Source organism: Delphinus delphis, chromosome 16 (genome assembly GCF_949987515.2).
Source record: "Delphinus delphis chromosome 16, mDelDel1.2, whole genome shotgun sequence".
In the NCBI taxonomy this organism is placed as follows: Eukaryota; Metazoa; Chordata; class Mammalia; order Artiodactyla; family Delphinidae; genus Delphinus; species Delphinus delphis.
The window spans coordinates 12,017,160-12,035,882 of NC_082698.1; the positions used below are offsets into that span (position 1 = coordinate 12,017,160).

The 18,723-nt window shown below is 43.3% G+C and overlaps 2 protein-coding genes and 1 pseudogene across 2 annotated transcripts in view; 2 read left to right on the forward strand and 1 right to left on the reverse strand.

Moving 5' to 3' along the window:
* EIF3A (eukaryotic translation initiation factor 3 subunit A) overlaps positions 1-12,269 on the forward strand; it is a 33,558-nt gene extending 21,289 nt beyond the window's left edge. Inside the window, exons 15-22 of the mRNA XM_060033983.1 lie at positions 1,120-1,242; positions 1,781-1,934; positions 2,736-2,920; positions 5,324-5,412; positions 5,975-6,690; positions 9,074-9,275; positions 9,990-10,171; positions 11,049-12,269. Of these exons, the coding sequence (XP_059889966.1) occupies positions 1,120-1,242; positions 1,781-1,934; positions 2,736-2,920; positions 5,324-5,412; positions 5,975-6,690; positions 9,074-9,275; positions 9,990-10,171; positions 11,049-11,266 (1,869 nt within the window). The 3' untranslated portion in view covers positions 11,267-12,269. The remainder of the gene's footprint in view (positions 1-1,119; positions 1,243-1,780; positions 1,935-2,735; positions 2,921-5,323; positions 5,413-5,974; positions 6,691-9,073; positions 9,276-9,989; positions 10,172-11,048) is intronic.
* Positions 12,270-12,667: 398 nt separating this feature from the next.
* On the forward strand, positions 12,668-13,786 carry LOC132439577 (voltage-dependent anion-selective channel protein 2 pseudogene; annotated as a pseudogene).
* A 2,336-nt stretch (positions 13,787-16,122) lies between these two features.
* On the reverse strand, positions 16,123-18,520 carry NANOS1 (nanos C2HC-type zinc finger 1). The gene has a single exon (XM_060033535.1). It carries the CDS (start codon positions 18,314-18,316, stop codon positions 17,444-17,446), a length of 873 nt encoding a protein of 290 aa, XP_059889518.1. The 5' UTR covers positions 18,317-18,520; the 3' UTR covers positions 16,123-17,443.
* Between the last annotated feature and the right edge of the window lie 203 nt (positions 18,521-18,723).

Here is an 18,723-nt window from a genome sequence, read left to right on the forward strand (position 1 = left end):
TTCTCTCCACTCCCTCAGCAGCCACTAATCTCCTTTCTGTCTCTAGACTTGCCTGTTCTGGATATTTCTTATAGATGGAGTCATACAGTCTGTTTTTTTGTGACTAAACAGCTCCTTCTATAGTTCTGTTAGTCTGTATCGTATGTATTTACCTAACGATATAAAAGCAACATTTGCAAATGCTTGTAGCGGCCACATTTGTAGTAAAAACGAGTGACCTCATTCCGGTTAAAAAAATAACCACAGGCAGGAGACAACACACAGCTATGGAGGCTGCCCCTCCTTCTTGGTTCCATTGGATTGTTGTCGTTCTGGGCCTAGTGTTGCTAGTTTTTCCAGTTTTTTTAGAAGTTGTAATTTGTGTGGTAATTCTTAAAATGTGTGAAATTAGAAAAAGAAAAGTGTTACAGACCAGCTAAAATGCTTAAGAGGATTTGCTCCATGTGCCCTGAAACCTTTTATTGTTTCACTTGGAGCACAAAGGAAAAGCCTTTCCTATATGAGTAATTCATCGTGCCTTAACCTCCAGTTTTTTTTTTTGTTTTTTTTTTTTTTTTTGGCGGTACGCGGGCCTCTCACTGCTGTGGCCTCTCCTGTTGCGGAGCACAGGCTCCGGATGCGCAGGCTCAGCGGCATGGCCCACGGGCCTAGCTGCTCCACGGCATGTGGGATCTTCCCGGACATGTGGGATCTTCCCGGACCGGGGCACGAACCCGTGTCCCCTGCATCGGCAGGCGGACTCTTAACCACTGCGCCACCAGGGAAGCCCTCCAGTTGTTTTTAAGGAAGAAAATGCGTTAAATAATAAAGCCATAGTGCCTATTATACCATGAGGTATTTGTTATTTTGTTTTACTATATACATTTCAGTTTTTCCTCTATAAATGTTGTGGTACCATGGGGTTAAAACTGTTTCTTACAGATGCTCCAAGTTGTCTTTATCCATCTTCTGTCCCTGATTGTCTTCCTAGGGATGTGTTACCCTTCCATTTTTATGGCAGAATGGAAGGGGCAAAGGAACTTCCTGTAATTCTTCAAGAATATTTGTCAGGAATTGGGGATAAGTTAGTAAGCAGATAATGAATACTTTGAAATTTAACTTTGTATCATATATTTGCAGATTACTACAATGCAGTTAGAACGGGAAAAGGCTCTTGAACATAAGAACCGAATGTCACGGATGCTTGAAGACAGAGATTTATTTGTAATGCGGCTCAAGGCAGCACGACAGTCTGTTTATGAGGTGAACTTACTGGTTTCAGGGAAACATCTGTTCATGAGCTTTTGGGTTTTACCTTAAGGATTCTTCTTTAACCTTGGTACATTCTGTCTTGAGCTAACATTTATAATCGTCATTCAAATAATATTTTAATAGAGGTATCTTGAAATTATTTTATAGGCCAAGTAACCATCACTGTGAACAAATTTTTCTGAAGGTGAAAGTAGACTGCATAAAATTTGTTTTTGATACAAGCTTTTGTTTATTCTTTGATTCAGAAAGGAAAAAACTAGATCGAAGTGTCTGCTCTTAGTTTCTGACTTAATCATTTGATTTATTGTATAAAAATAAACCCACTGGGTATAGGTAATATTGTCAGTTAAAAATTTAAAAAATTCGACATGCGAGAACTTCAGTCATTTGGAAATTTGGTTTTTATACTTAATGGTTGCTTTCTGTGGTTCCACGAAACTTGCAATGATTTTGTAAACTTAAAACTTACTGCCAGTCTGTAGCCCTTGAAAATTTGATTGTTTATTTTTTGGTAACCATTCAATTACAGGAAAAACTTAAACAGTTTGAAGAGCGATTAGCAGAAGAAAGGCATAATCGTTTGGAAGAACGTAAAAGACAACGTAAAGAAGAACGAAGAATAACCTATTATAGAGAAAAGGAAGAGGAGGAGCAGAGGAGGGCAGAAGAAAAAATGCTGAAAGGTAAAACTATATAGACAGACTGGAGGTATATGGGAAGGGTGGTGATAGGTCCAGTTTGTACAGTCTTACTTAGAAAATAGAGGAATGTGGAACCAAGATGATTGGCTTCTTTTCTTTTTTTTCCTTTTTTTGTTTTTTTGCGGTACGCGGGCCTCTCACTGTTGTTGCCTCTCCCGTTGCGGAGCACAGGCTCCGGACGCGCAGGCTCAGCGGCCATGGCTCACGGGCCCAGCTGCTCTGCGGCATGTGGGATCCTCCTGGACCGGGGCACGAACCCGTGTCCCCTGGATCGGCAGGCAGACTCCCAACCACTGCGCCACCAGGGAAGCCCAATGATTGGCTTCTTAACTGCAGCTAACTAGTTTTCAGGTTCTGACAACCCAGCTTGTAGTTTTCTGCAGTTATCTGTGAGGGTGTTAGGTCCTCTGCCAGCTTATTTCCACATTTTTGGTGTTCTTTTGAAAATTCTGCCTTTTCATTTTTTATCACTGTAGTCTATATAGTGTTAACATTTATTGAGCAACACATGCCAGATGAAGTTTCTCAGATGATCCTTTATCTGGCATCCCAGATGCTCAGGAGTTGGGGGAGGGCTGCTCCTTTAGTTGTGTTGAGCGGCATAATACTTGTGTTCTTGAATATTTCTGATATTCAAGTTTAACTGATTGTAAACTCTTTTAAAATTCTTAAAAAGAATTTCCTTCTACATTATGCTGCCTCTTTAATACCAGAGAAGTAGACCTAGCACTGGGGGAAGCGTGCAGGTAGGAGGCACACTTTATAACCTGATACGTTGTACAGAGCGGGAAGAGAGAGAGCGTGCTGAACGGGCGAAACGTGAGGAGGAGCTTCGAGAATATCAGGAGCGGGTAAAGAAATTAGAAGAGGTTGAAAGGAAAAAACGCCAAAGGGAGTTGGAAATTGAAGAAAGGGAACGTCGTAGAGAGGAGGAGAGAAGACTTGGTGATGATTCACTTTCTAGAAAGGTAAGTATAGACATCACTCTTTTTATGTGATGTGTGTTTATCAGCCAGGTCTCTTGCATGATGCGTTTGGTCAATGCACATGTCAGTGTCTGGGCTTGGTGTTTTAAATCACATTATTCACGTTTCTTTTTAAGTCTGGTATTGCTTTGTCTTCCCAAAGACAGAAGGTTCCTAGGGGCAGTGGGGAGGGGATTAGAGTTGTCTTAGCAAAGTTTGGATTTTATAATAGGCTTCAGTTTAGAATACTTAATTCAGTAAGAACTAATCCCATGAAACTAAGTATTTGACAAAAAGTAACACAGTCGTATGGAAGAGGGACTGTTTTGGTTCCTTGAAAGGAGTTACTGTGAATTAGGAGGATGATGTGAGGGTACTCAAAGATGAATCTGGGGGACCAGCAGTATTCAACATCCCTTTAGGAGCTTGGTAGAAATGCAGAATCTCGGGCCCAATGCCAAATCTTCTGATTCAGAGTCTGCATTTTAGCAAGAGTACCAGGTGATTCAAATGCTGGTCTAAATGTTTATTTTTAATATGCATTCATGTCCAAAACTGACCTGTGTTTCTCACTTTATCTTGTGTAAAGGGGGGTATCTCTTTAATCCCCTCTTTTGGTGGTGACATTGTACCTACTTAACCACAGTGTTTTGAACCCCTCCCTCTCCATTCTGTCCCTATGCTCCTGCCTTAATTCAGATTGTTTCTTTTGCCTGTATTACTTACTCGTCTTAACTATTTTCCCTGATCGTAATCTTCCCCAGCTTCACATCTTCCTCTATACAGTGGCCTGCTTGGTTTTTCATAATGCATATATGATTGTTACCCCTGCTCTTGGTTTCAAACCTTCCTTTGAGTGGTACTCATTGCTTAGAGCCAAAGGTAAAAAACATTCCTTAGCCGTCAGGGCCTTTTATGTTTATTGCTTTTTTCATTAGCTTCATCTATCACCATATTCTTCTTAGTCACCTATACTTTAGCTATTCTGAGCTAGTTTTATGCTTTATCGTGTCTGTGACATCTGCCTGCATGCTCTTTGTTTTTCCTGGGATGTGTCCATGCTGCCCTTTAAATAAAATACTGCTTATTTTTTAAGGTTAGAGGTGAGTAGCTGGAGGTATGTGTGCCACACTTGTATCAAATGCTTAACTTTACTGGAGGACCTGCTACTAGTTATCTTTGTAGCCTTCAATTTGTTTTATAATATATAGATAAATTATTAGTTTTGTTACTCTTGTTGCTAATTCCTATGAGTATTCTTTTTCTGTTGGGCACTAAGTGCTGTATGTGTGAAATCAGAGTTACAGTGTTTGATTTGCTACATCCTGTTAATTTGCTTCATCTTCTGAAGTAGATGAGGTAAATCACCCGTGGTTATGGGTTTCTAATTCTTTTCTTTTCATTAGTTTTTGAAATTCTGTGTTCGTCCTTTTTTTTTGTTTTTTCTGTTTGTGGGCCCCCCTCTTCCCTTTCAGTTGGAGAGTCTTCAGTTATCTCTTAATGTTTAACATGGTAACTAGTATATGCGGCTTTATTCCTGACATTTGGTTTGGTGTTTTTTATTTGCTTCCATGTCCCTGCCACTCACCCCTTCCTTTCTTTAAGCCAAACTTCAGAAGTTTTCTCAGCTCATTTGTTGTGCTTTTCTCTATTCTTTTAGTGATTACCATCTGTTCTTTTCAAAGTCTAAACTGCAGTGTGTAAATTTTGAGAACTCCTCCCTCTCTTCAGAACAGAACCAAATTTTGAGCACACCTTAAGTTTTATTGCCTCCAGTGCATTAAAACAATACTAATCTCTCTATTTAGAAATCATTTAACAGTTTTACAGCCTTGTTGGCAACATGATTTAGTTTAAAATATGTTTACACTGTTTATCACCCTTTCCCCTTTGCAGATAAGTTGTTTTGTAGAGTGTATATTTTATCAAGTATTTTTGTGTATGTCTCAAAAGAGGTTTTGTTTTTCTCTCTCAGTTGAATAATGGTTCATTGGTTTGGCCAGTTCAAAGTCATCCTCCTCCAGAAGTTTATAGAGACCTGTGCTCAGGGTCCTAGTACATAATGGGAGGAGGGTTCTTGATAATAGTCTTGTTCGTGTTACTTTTGTAGATACTCTGCTTTATTCCTTGGAAGCTCTGAGCATATGGTCTGTTATTCACCCGTTTTGGCATGTGTGCCCTGTCAGTCAGGATTCAATTTACTTAGAGCAGATAGAATTTCCTTAACTTAGGGAAATTTTTTCTCCTTTTCTTCTGGCCTTTCACAGTCCATCTCTTTTAAAGTTTCACTTATTCCTTTCATCTCTTTGTCCTCTTGTTACTGGCTTTTTGAGATTCCTGTTCAGTTTATATGTTGATCAGTAGTGTTGCTAATGTAGTGCCTCTCATTACCTTTGCTCAATGTAGGACCCTCGTTGGGGTGATAGAGATGCAGAAGGCACATGGAGAAAAGTACCTGAAGTAGATTCTGAGTGGAGAAGAGGCCCACCAGAGAAGTAAGTAGAGTTAAGGAAAATAGTACCAACAAATCATAGATCCTGTTAATATCTTATCAGTGTTTTTCTCATTTGGTTTATTTTGTAGGGGTGGGGAAAAGGGAGTCATGAAGAATTGTACACATGTCTGTTACTGAAATGTTTGCTTCAGTGCTGCTGTAATTACTGACTTATAAATATCTTGGGAAATATGTGCTTCAGTTTTTTTTTTTCTTTTTAATTCCCTAAACTAATAGTATTGAGGTTAGAGTAAGAATGAACAGTTCCATAACATTTTTCTCATCGTTTTGAAAGCTTGTAGTAATAGATTTAGAAATTGCTAAGGTATTCCTCATAAAGTGCAGATAACCTTTTAAAGGCACTTGTCTGCTTATTGGTTTAATTAATTGTTGATGTAAGATTTTGGATTCATGTTGTTTTTTAGTGGAACATACTCTTTTAGGAGTAGGATTAATGAATTTAGACTGAAGTGATTTTTAGAAGTGAGTAACATCACTCCCAAAAAGATCACCTGCTTTTAAGAAAATTTACTCTTAAAGATGTTTGGGTTGTTACTCTGTAGGGAGTGGAGACGTGGAGAAGGGCGGGATGAAGAGAGGCCTCAAAGAAGAGATGAAGATCGACCAAAGCGTTTGGGGGATGAAGAAGAGAGAGAGTCCTCTCTTAGACCAGATGATGATCGGGTTCCCCGGCGTGGCATGGATGACGACAGAGGCCCAAGACGTGGTCCTGATGAAGATCGGTTCTCTCGCCGAGGGGCAGACGATGACCGGCCTTTTTGGCGTAATGCAGATGACGACAGGCCTCCCAGACGAATTGGCGATGAAGACAGGGCTAGCTGGCGTCAGGCGGATGATGACAGACCACCTAGACGAGGACTGGATGAGGACAGAGGCAGCTGGCGAACAGCTGATGAGGACAGAGGACCTAGGCGTGGGCTGGATGAGGACCGGGGGCTGCGCCGAGGAGGTGCGGATGAGGAGAGGTCATCCTGGCGGAACGCTGATGACGACCGTCCCAGGCGGGGCGTGGATGATGACCGGGGTCCCAGGCGTGGGCTGGATGACGATCGAGGACCTTGGCGGAATACCGACGATGACAGATTTTCCAGGCGCAGTGCAGATGATGACAGATTTTCCAGGCGCGGTGCAGATGATGACAGGGGGCCTTGGAGAAACACGGATGATGATCGGATCTCAAGACGGGCTGATGACGATCGGATTCCCAGAAGGGGTGATGACTCAAGACCTGGTCCCTGGAGACCATTTGTCAAACCAGGTAAAATTCTGGTATTCAAGAAACCAGATTGGATGCTTTATAGATGTAATCTGCTTGATTTGTTTGCAAATACAACGTGAAATTCTACACCAGCTAATCTCCACTGTTCTGTAGAGGATAGCAAGTTATTTCAAACAAGGAGATCAGATCTCAGGTGACAAATTACAGTTTGATTGTTAAGTAAGAAGCGTTCTTTTCAAATGCAAAAAGTGAAATTTTAACAGGCTTATGACAGAGGTTGGGCCATGTTACTACGATTTTTAGATAAACTGGTCTTTTATCTTTCCTTGAATATTTCTGCAGTGACTTTTATGTCAAAAGCTTGCCTCTGAGATCTTTCACACCAAAACAACTAGCTTCACCCGCTTTACTGCTTTAGTGATACATGCACTTTGTTTTCCTTCTTCCTTGTTGACTGCTTCTTTGAGGGCCCTTCCTTCTGTACCCGTCCCTAAGTATCGGTGTTCTTCAGGTTCTGTCCTGGACTAGCCTCCTCATATAAATAATGAAAAACAAAATATACTTAACTAAACATTTATCTGTACTCTTGCCAACCATGGGATTATGTTCATGAGAGGAGCCCATTTCTTTACTTTGTCAGTCTTAGGCCTGCTCATCCTTTCATACTTTTTATTATTCTTGAGTAATGTATACAGGTCTGTGACTTCTGCTACTGTCTTCTCCAGATGACTTCTCCCCTTACCTTCAGACCTGTGTTTCCAACTTTATATTGCACCTGTAAGTGTTACTGACACTTCCAACTCAACCCATCAAAACTGAACCCCCGCCTTCTCCAATACACACACACATACACACTTCAGGGGCACCACTGTCCATCTAATTGTATAAGGTGGGAGTTCTTTGCTCTTTCATCCTTTTTCTTCCATCTTTTCAGTAACCATTGTAATTTGTTCTAAATGCAGATTTGAGCAGCTTCCTGCCCTTTATCCTTAGTGGTTTCTGTGGCATACTTGTGCTGCTTCTCACTTCATTCCACTGTGAAGCTTTGTGACTTTGAGAAAGCCACCTAACTTTTCTGTGCCTTGTGTAAAATGGGGATAACAGTATAGTAGATTCTCATTAATTCGTGATAGTTAATGTAATATAAAGTCAGTGAATACTGAACCATTGCTCTTAAGGGAAGTACCAGGTTAGGTTTCTGTGAGCCCTCTGGTCAGTTTTTCAAGCAGTCAACACATAACCTTGTTTTATTTTTCTGTTTAAAGACACTTTATTTAATGTATGTTATTGATTCATTAGCGTTGAACTTATGGCCAACAGCACTGTAACTCATTCCTGAAAGAAGCTTATCTAACACATTTACTCTTTCCCTAAGGCATATCCATTGCCTTCTTGTGCTTGGGACTGCTGGGGCGTAGGGCTGGTGGTGCACTTAAAAACTGAAATCACCAACAGAAAGCACAAAAATGTGGTACTAACTAGATCACCAAAAGGCTACTTGTTTAAAGTAGGAGAGCTGCAGCAAGAAAACAGCATTGTCTTGTTTGTCCTCAGCTGAGAACAGGCCCGTCAGGCGACTCATATTTTGCCACTCTGTATGTGTCTGCGAGTGACTTGTAAAAGTGCTAGAGTATTGATTTTGGGATTATAGATTTTAGCAAGTAGCAAATTAGCAAGTATGGAATAATCTGCTTAGCTCAGCACTATGGGTAGGATTGAATGAGCTAATACAGGCAGAGGCGTTAGACTAGTTCTGTGGCACACAGTAATATAAATGTTAGTGACAATAATAATTATTAGCCTTGCAGCTGTGATACATTTTCATTGAAATCTCTGCTTCCTTTGGTTTCTTTTTGTGCATGCGTGCGTATGTGTGTGTACATGTATATATTGTTTCTGGATTTGGACATCCCATGGCTAAGTGTGAGATATTGAGCAGGGCCAAAGGATTTATCCTTATTTCAGGACTTTTTATGGGTGGTAAATGGTGAGGGGCATGAATGTGAAAGGAAAGAGTCTTTAGTTAGAAAGGTTTTGAAAATGTTGCAAGGTATAAATGAACTAGTAGTTGGGGTTCTGCCTCTCAGAGGTCTAGATCCTACCCCTTACCCTTTGAGTTTTCTGCTTAAATGACTTGTCTTTACCGTCAGAACAGATTTTTATCCCTGAAATCTCTGCATATGGAACATTTAACCCAGGCTATAAAAGTTCCTATATGTTATATGTTAGAAAAACAATAATAGGTAGTCATAAATAGGAGTTGGTGGTTCCATGAAATGAGCTAAATGAATTGAGTTGGTGTTTTAAAATGAGGCAGAGCGTCTTCATTAGCATCTGTAATGGTGATGGGTTAACGTCAAGATTTATGGCTGCCAGTCTGTTTCTTGAGTGGAAAATTTTTTTTCTTTTTTTAAAAACGTAGGTGGATGGAGAGAGAAAGAAAAAGCCAGAGAAGAGAGTTGGGGTCCACCTCGAGAATCGAGACCATCAGAAGACCGTGAATGGGATAGGGAAAAAGAGAGAGACCGAGATAATCAAGATCGTGATGAGAACGACAGGGATCCGGAGAGAGAAAGAGACAGAGAGAGAGATGGGGATCGAGAGGACCGCTTCAGACGGCCAAGGTTTGATATTCTAATTAAAAAAAAAAGTGTCTGTGGCATTACAGTTAGGATTCTTTTAATGCTCTCTTATGCGTTCCCAACTATTTTTGAAAAATGGTGCTCATCCCCTTCACTTCCCCCAATTTATCTAGTAGAATCATAGTGTAGATTTTTAAAAAATTAGAGGTCATCTTAATTGAACCAGTTCCCTCTCTACAGAGTGAGGACATGGAGGCTGGAGCTGTGTGGCTGGCTGTGGGCTGTGTAGCTCTATGGCAGTGGAACCAGTCGAGGTTCTTCACTGCCAGTTGCTTTTCCCTTGTGGTTGAGGTCAGCTTATTGCCTTTAAATTATTAAAAGCCTCTTTACTTTTATTAGTAGTAAGAATTCTAGCTTACTTCCTCTGGTCAAAGTGGCTTTGTACTAATCTAGACCAGTACAGTTCAGTACAGTTTCTTGCAAGGATGAAAATGTCCTGTATATGTAATGTTTGTCTGGTAACCAGCAGTCACGTTTGACTGTTGAGCATTTGGAGTGAGTAATGACTACTGTGTTGGACAGTGCAGAGCCAGGTGTTCTCATTTGACCTCCATGCCTGAGGCATCAGTTGGAGGTCAAGTCACGAGTTGAAACTATTCCTGTTACTATTTGCTAACTTGGATGTGATATATTCACTTAAAATTAACCCGTAGAGTCTAATGACAGAACTTAACGTGTCATTTTGAATGGCTACAGGGATGAAGCTGGCTGGAGAAGAGGACCAGCTGAGGAATCTTCAAGCTGGAGAGATGCAAGTCGCCGTGACGACAGGGAGCGGGATGACCGCCGTCGGGAGAGGGATGAGCGCCGTGATCTGAGAGAGAGGCGAGATGACAGAGACCGAAGAGGACCTCCTCTCAGACCAGAGCGTGAGGAAGGTAGAGATGTTCTTTCTGTATGACCGCTGAACCCTGGAGAGCCATAATATATGAGGGAATTTGGGGTTTTGCTATGTCTTAAATTTGTATGAACACCAAAAACAAGATGGACACGTAGATCTTTTATTTCATTTAGAGTTCAAGGTTCTCACAAACTTACTCACTGGTTGCTTTGTGAAGTTTAGCTCATCTTTAAATTTAAAGTATAGTAGTAGACTAATTCAATGGTGTAGTAAGCAATACCTATATTGATTTTACAGAAAGAGTTTATTTTATGTAAAGAAGGAAAGAAGTAAGGTCCTGGTAGATAAGCACAAAGTGTAAAACATTCTTTCTCTGGAATTGTAACAATGGAAGCTTTAGTAAAAAAATGCTTTGTTTAAAATGACCGTAGCACTTACGTAGTTGCCTCACAAGCTTTTACTATTTGGTTTGTTACAAACCAGATTGTAAGGGTATTTCCTCTTTGATAGCCATAATGAAATATATTGTTTCATTTATTTGCTGTTAAATCTTCTTCAACAGGAGCCAAAAATCCTTTAAAAAATTTTTATTCAGCCAGATTTTTGTCACCTTATCCTAAATTAAAAAAAAAATTAGGACACTTCCCAGGCCAGTGATTTCTTCTTGCTTGCAGCTTATATTTCTAAGTCTGTATATTGTTTTGAAGGTTTTTCAGAAATTGTATCAAAATGATTAAAGTGTATTTATTTAGCTTTTATTGTTTTGTTTTGTTTTTTTAAATGATTCTCTATCACTATCTTCAGTACAGGATTTCCAAGTAATTTGAGGCATTCCTTTTGCTTCAGTTCTGTTTAGTCTGAGCTAATAGCATACAGTACAAATTTATTCTCTCTCCTTTTTTTTAAATTAAAAGTAAGTTCTTGGAGACGTGCTGATGACAGGAAAGATGACCGGGCAGAAGAGCGGGATGCCCCTCGTCGTGTTCCTCCTGCAGCTCTTTCAAGAGATCGAGACCGAGACAGAGAGGGTGAAAAAGAGAAGACCTCATGGAGAGCTGAGAAAGATAGGGAATCTCTTCGTCGCACTAAAAATGAGACTGATGAAGATGGATGGACCACAGTACGACGTTAAATCTCAAGATAATGGACTCAGACTCATGTCTTCACATAGGTTTGATCACATTCAAGGAATTATTATACTTGTGCTTCAACCAATCTAAATTGGACTCTTTAATGTCTCACCATAACACAAAAAGCATGAACTTGTATTAACCCTATGTAATAGGTTGATCATGCACCGTATCCACAGAAGGTTGGAAAACCATGCCATTTTTTGGAATTTGAGGTGTTGCATTGTTTCATCAATCATTTGTTTACAAAAAAGAAAAACTAAAAAATAAATTTAAAATGGGAATTCTTCAGGTATTCAGTAACACCCGTATCTTGGTACAGAACTGATCTTTTTTCTTTGATTTCAAAATACCTGATATTAATTTGGAATGAAGTAAGATTCTGTTATAGAAAATGTATTTGAAGACGCTAAAGCAGAGAGCTGAAACAATTCTCACACCACTAGTGGTTGAGACGTACCTCTAGGTATTTTGAGGTATTTACTATTTACTAAATTTAGAAAGTTTTTAGGTTTACTGTAAGTGCAGTAAGCATTACACACACCGGATACAAAGGAATTTTCGGTAGATTTTACTTGAGAGAAGGTGAGTATAAACCAATTTGCAGTCATTATTGTAATGACAAGAATACTGCTAAAGTGTGAATCCAGAACAGATACATACAGCTTTTACATTTTAAAGCATTTGGTAAACTGTTGCTGAGTTTTTTTCTGTTGCCAATAGCAAACCGCTTTTCCATTTATGGAGAATTCATGCCTTTCAAGCATTTTAAATATGACAATATTTATAAATGTGTGGTTTGGAGGAATTGTTTAAATTGTTTTTCCTAATTTCCTTTCTCTTCGGGATAGATTCTTTCACCAGGTAATTTGTAGTAATGACTGTGTTGACTTCAATTCTGGAGTGTAGTAGCTATGTTAAAGATTAACTATTTGGTCTTATTGAAGCCAACACAGAACTTGCTGCTGTGTTTTTTCTTCAATGATAAATAAAATACTTAGAGAATTTGTTTTAGTGTTGATTTGTGGTTACAGTCAAAGTGTTTTGTTTATAATGCTGAGCTTGCGTATTCAGTTGAGGTTTTTTCACTTGAGTTTTTACCAGTGCTGTTAAATTTTTCACTGTTGGGTATCAAAGAACATAACCTAAATATAAGAGAAAGCAAACGTGGCTAGGATGTTTCCACTAAAACGTCCTCCTCTGTTCCTTGATGAACCCCTTAGTTTCCTTGTAAAGCTGTTCTCTCTGTGAGTACGGTGTGTGTGCAGTACATCTTGGGTTTTCCCTTGAAATTAGAAAAATCATAATTGGTTTCACAGAATGTTAGTTGCAAATTTATAGTGGCTGTAGGCACTTACATTCTTCCTGGTGTGAGTAGTGGTGAGAATTTCTGTTGGTATAGCCCTAAGGCCAGAAGAGGGAGTATTGATGCTTTTTTAAAACTTAATCAGATGCAGCCTCTCCTTTTCGACGTTAACAATGATAGAAACCACTTTAGAGCTGCAGCCGGACCCCGAGCGAGCCGAGCAGCCTCAGCTGCTAGCGGGGTGGCAGCGGCGCCTCCCCCTCCCCCCCAGGAGACCACCGGATCACCTCTCCCCTTGGCCTCGCCATAGCGACCTATGGACAGAACTGCCCGCGGCCAATGTGTATTCCTCCATCATATGCTGACCTTGGCAAAGCTGCCAGAGATATTTTCAACCAAGGATTTGGTTTTGGGTTGGTGAAACTGGATGTGAAAACAAAGTCATGCAGTGGCGTGGAATTCTCAACATCTGGTTCATCTAATGCAGACACTGGTAAAGTTACCGGGACCTTGGAGACCAAATATAAATGGTGTGAGTGTGGTCTGACTTTCACAGAAAAGTGCAACACTGATAATACTCTGAAATCGCTCTTGAAGACCAGATTTGTCAAGGTTTGAAACTGACATTTGATACCACCTTTTCACCAAACACAGGAAAGAAACGTGGTAAAATCAAGTCTTCTTACAAGAGGGAATGTATAAACCTTGGTTGTGGTGTTGACTTTGCTGGACCTGCAATCCACGGTTCAGCAGTCTTTGGTTATGAGGGCTGGCTTGCTGGGTACCAGATGACCTTTGATAGTGCCAAGTCAAAGCTGACAAGGAATAACCTTGCAGTGGGCTACAGGACTGGGGACTTCCAGCTACACACTAAGGTCAATGATGGGACGGAATTTGGAGGATCAGTTTATCAAAAAGTATGTGAAGATCTTGACACTTCATTAAACCTTGCTTGGACATCAGGAACCAACTGCACTCGCTTTGGCATTGCAGCCAAAATATCGTTTGGATCTCACTGCCTCCATTTCTGCAAAAGTCAACAACTCCAGTTCAGTTGGAATGGGCTACACTCAGACTCTGAGGCCTGGTGTGAAACTTAACTGTCTGCTCTGGTAGATGGGAAGAGCATTAATGCTGGGGGCCACAACCTTGGGCTTGCCCTGGAGCTGGAGGCTTTAATCCAGCTGAAAGAAACCTCTGGGAATGGATATCAGAAGACATGGCCTTAATATATTTCCAGTGTCACCAGCAGGCTTCCCCCGCCTCCACCCAGGAAGGTGATCAAACCAAAGGATGATCTAAAGAGCTGTGTTTTAAATATTTAGGCAGTTACTTGTTAGCTGGTTTCTAGTTGAATTGGTTATCTAGTTACCAATGCTGCAGTCGTGCAGTCACCTCTACATTATTTAAATGTATTTAACTGTTAAATGCGCTACCCACCAATAATGAAATAGACCTTTATGAAAACTGAAAAAAAAACACTTTAAAAAACATTTTTCTTAATATCTGGATTTCAAACAAGTGAAAGTCTTAAAAGGTCCTCTTTTGTGAGGAGAGGGTCTTTCCTTTTGTAACAAGTGAAAAAACTTGGGGCAGTAACCTGCTCTGTTTTAAGTTACTAGAACAGGACTGTGCCTGGGCCATCACAGATAGGCCGCAGCAGACGATTCATTTACACTGGTTTGTTTAGATGAGTTAACAGATGCGTGTCCCAAGTTCTTTGTCTTGGGTATTGGAATCAGAGCACAGGGTAAACGCAGAATAGTCTGCAGCTGCTGTGATCCTGCTCTTAGGTTTCCACTCTCAAGGCCTCACCACCTTACCCCCTCCCCCACTGTTTATTCACAGGTGTCAAAGGAAAGCTGAACGACCAACCTACTCACTGTCTTCCATGTTGCCAGTGGTTTCTGCATTTTTATTTTTATTTTATTATTTATTTATTTTTTTTGCGGTATGTGGGCCTCTCACTGTTGTTGTGGCCTCTCCCGTTGCGGAGCACAGGCTCTGGACGCGCAGGCTCAGCGGCCCCGTGGCATGTGGGATCTTCCCGGACCGCGGCACGAACCCGTGTCCCCTGCATCAGCAGGCGGACTCTCAACCACTGCGCCACCAGGGAAGCCTGATTTCTGCATTTTTAGTTGGGGATATTATTTGTGTCAATATGGATGGGTCTGAGGGCAGAGACAATGGCCCAAAAAAGACTCGACATCCTAGTAGTTGTCCATAGTGGCTACCAGGAGGAGGTTGGCGCCTATATGGTGTGGCATGATTTGGCTGTAGACTGATTAATGATTTCATAAGTCTAATTGAAATATACAGGAAATTAATGGAATGTTCATATTGTAGCTAAGAACAGATTAGAGAATTAGGACTAACAAACACTGAAATTTTTCTTCGAAGTACATGTGTATTTGTGGTATAATTTTAAAATATAAAGCAGTCTGTGCCTGCACAGTTGGTGAAGCTCTTTTGAGGATTCCATACTTTTTTTTTTGGCCAAATATGCAGTCTGTTCTTATGAAAACAACTTCATGACACTATTGTGGATACTTTTTAACACTTCAAAAAATTGGGTTTCTTTTACCCTAAATTTAGCTTTTTCAAGTGTTTAAAACATGTTTCAGATTGAGAGTTGCTTTTAAATGTATTAGCGTGGTTAGTAAACTTTTCGTAAGAGATCTCTGCAAAACTACTGATATTCCCTGTTCATGTGTAAAATACTGGGAGTTAAAGTTAGCTGGAGAACAGGCAAATTTGGGGGCTGATATGGTTATAAGTCACCTTAACCATACCTTCTGGTCTGGAGAATGCACCTCTCAGTTAATCATGACTCTTGAAAAGGTACAGTTAGAGCAGTGGCAAGAGGTAACAGGAATTCATGTTGACCTGAAAACTCCTTAAAAAGCAAGTCTAATTTAAACTGGTATGTTTTCTAGCAAAACTGAAGAAAATAAGTTAATTTCATGGTTTTATTAAGCTACTTGAGTTTAGGCCTAGTCAAGTGGATTATTTTTTCCTGACCAAGAAATCGTCCTGTCCATCCCCCGCCCATGCACCTTCCTTTGACCAATAAACGCTCATAGCTATCCCCAGTGTTGTTTTTTTTTTTTTTTTTTTTTTTTGCGGTACGCGGGCCTCTCACTGTTGTGGCCTCTCCCGTTGCGGAGGCACAGGCTCCGGACGCGCAGGCCCAGCGGCCATGGCTCACGGGCCTAGCCGCTCTGCGGCATGCGGGATCTTCCCAAACCGGGGCACGAACCCGTGTCCCCTGCATTGGCAGGCGGACTCTCAACCACTGCGCCACCAGGGAAGCCCCCCCAGTGTTACAGCAGCTTCAAAGGATGTTCAAATCAGGCAAATTGGCTGTGGAGGAAGTTAGTTGTTTACCATGAAAGCAGTCTAATTTTTAATAACCTAGCTAAGCTCTCCTGGAACCTCTATAAGACTAAATCTCTTGCTGGTATTTTCAGAGAGTGATTTTATACATTTCAGATGACTTCATCTTAATTCATTTCCATTTTTGCCTTCTGTGTCTGTCCTGATGGTAGATATGGCGTGGTGCTCACTACAGTGGATTTGAAAATGAGGGTGGGAGGTTAAAGTAGGAGTCAAGCACCTTTGCTAAGGATTAGATTTAATCTCATTTATGGATAACTGGTGGGATTCCAGAAAGAGAAGGATAATCTTCCAGTGAGAATGGGAACATCAGAGAGGCTGTGTTCCTTGTCTCCTGCCCCCCCCCCACAATAGTTCCTTTAATTAGTGCTTATACCAGTTTGAGGACTGCCTCTGATGCTTAAAGCCAACACAGCCCAGAGTGGAACCTTCCTGAACCCAGGTTATTACATTGACCTTCCAGAGCTCAAAGGATTCCATCTTACATTTAGTTTGAGAGGCAACAGCTGGAATGAGCTTTCCACTATTCAGGAACCCTGAAATTGAGCAATTCAGACAGTGAATTAATACTACTCCCTTTTGATCTGAAGGATGACAAATGTTTTGCAAAACTGGAATGGGGTGGGGGGCATAGACAAAAGGCCAAGTACCAGAGTTAAAGGCAAGATTAATGAATTAACATACTGTATAAATGCACGTTTTTTTAAACAGCACCATTTTCAAGTGTGTACACAACATTATAACTTGGCACGACTTTTAAAGGTGGAAAACACTAGTTGCTCGTTCAGTAATAAAAGATCTGGTACATAAAAGGATAAGGAGCTGTATTCTACCTGCTACATCCAGCTAGGACAGAAACAAGCCACAAGGAGGGAACACCCACCCAAACTAATACTGGAAAGTTTACTAAGCCTTCACTTAATGATGCTACCAGGCAGGGGGGCTTGCTTCGCCTGGAATTATAATAACTGATTAAGGACAACAGAAATATTACTTGTTTCAAACAATAAAAGTCATTTTGCTGACATTCCATAAAATCGCCAGTTCAGTTAAGAGGCTTTTAAAAAAATATTCTAGACCTAATAAAGTGCCTCCATTCATAAAATTAAACATCCAAGATTAGACTGAGACAATTTCATACTGATGCGCATCTAAAATAGGTCGACGTATAAATAAACAGCGCCTCTAAGTTGCCACATTTCAGTTAGCGGAATACCCAGCCTTCACCGTCTGGATGTGCACAAACCAGAGATAAATCAAGACTTTAGCGTCTACTCTCAACCGCTCTTCGACAGGAAAGTACTCAGTACCGTCGGCTTCCTTTGAGAAAACCAAGACGACATCCCAAGTTGAGCCAACTACTGAGCTCCATGCTCCCCAGCAGCAAGGGAGAGAGAGTGCGCAGACCAAATACGAGAGTGGGCAGGCGGCGACCCTGGTGGCGTCAGGTGGCAGCAGCAGACCGGAGCCCGGGTCCTCAACGCAGCTTCTTGCCGGGCAGGCCGTCCCTGGCGCTGCGCGGCGGCGGGCGGGTGGCGGGCGGCGGCGGCACTTTGGAGAGCGGACAGTACTTGATGGTGTGTGCGTTGTCACCACTGGCGCCGCACAGGGGGCACGTGTAGCGGCGCAGCACGGGGCACAGCACTCGCCCGTCGGGTCCCTTCAGGATGTGGGTGGTGTAGAGCGCCACCGCCTCCTTGTTGTTCCGGCAGAACACACACACCTGCAGCTCGGGCTTGAGCAGCCGGGCGGCGGCCGCCCCGGAGGCGGCGTGCAGCCTGGGCTCAGCCGCCCACGCCGCGGCCCGCTCCTCGCGCGGCGCCACTTCGGCGGTGGCAGCAGCGGCGGGGGCGCAGCCCAGCAGCACGGCGGCGGCGCGACCAGCGAACGGGCTCAGCTCGGCAAAACGCTCCTCCAGCAGCCCGGCCTCGGTAGGGTCCGCGCACAGCTCTAGCGTGCGCAGCTCCAGCGCGCCCCCCAGGTAGCGGCCCCGGGATCCCGGCTCGTCGCTGTCGTCGTCGTCGTCGTCCTCGTAGTCGGGCGGCCCCAGCGCGGGCCCCAGTGTCCCGGGCCCGGCCCCAGCGTGGGGGGAGCAGCACGACGAGGAAGAAGAGGAGGGCGGGGAACCCTCGCCGCCGCCGTCCCCGCCGCGGGCGCAGCCGAAGCGCGGCTCGCCGTCCACCGCCTTGGTGATGAGCGTGGCGAGCCCCAGGTAGTCGTTCCACGAGCTGAAGGGTTGCGGGTGCACTGGGCGCTGGGAGCTCACGTAGCGGGCGCTAGGCACGAGCGCCATGGGCGGGGGTGCACGGCCGCGGCGGGGCGAGCGGGGCGCCCAGGGAAAAGCCTCCATGGGTGGGCTACGGGCCGCTCGCGCCGCCTCCCCGCCGCCGGCGCGGGCCGGACGGAAGGGACGCGCTAAACCTGCCCGCCGGCCTGCCTCGGGGTGGGGCCGCTTCGCCGCCTTTTATCGCGCCCCGCTCCTCCCCGCCCCCGGCTTCGTCGCCTCGGCCCTGCCCCCTGCCCTACCCCGCCCCGGCCACCTCGCCCGTGCCCCGGACCGAGGCGGAGCGGAGGCGGACGCGCGGGGGGGCGGGCGGGCGGGCGGGCAGTGAGCGCGCTCAGCTCCGGCCCGCGCGGCTCCCGCGCCCCACGCGCTGCGCCAGCCTCGCCAGCTGCGGGGCGGCTTTCATTCTGGGAGTGGGCGGGCGAGGCACCGCCTCGGGCCGCTGCGCTAATTGGCTGCCGACCTGAGCCCCC

Excerpts from the sequence above, each read along its gene's own strand:
- NANOS1 (XM_060033535.1), bottom strand. The coding sequence starts at position 18,316 with ATGGAGGCTTTTCCCTGGGCGCCCCGCTCGCCCCGCCGCGGCCGTGCA.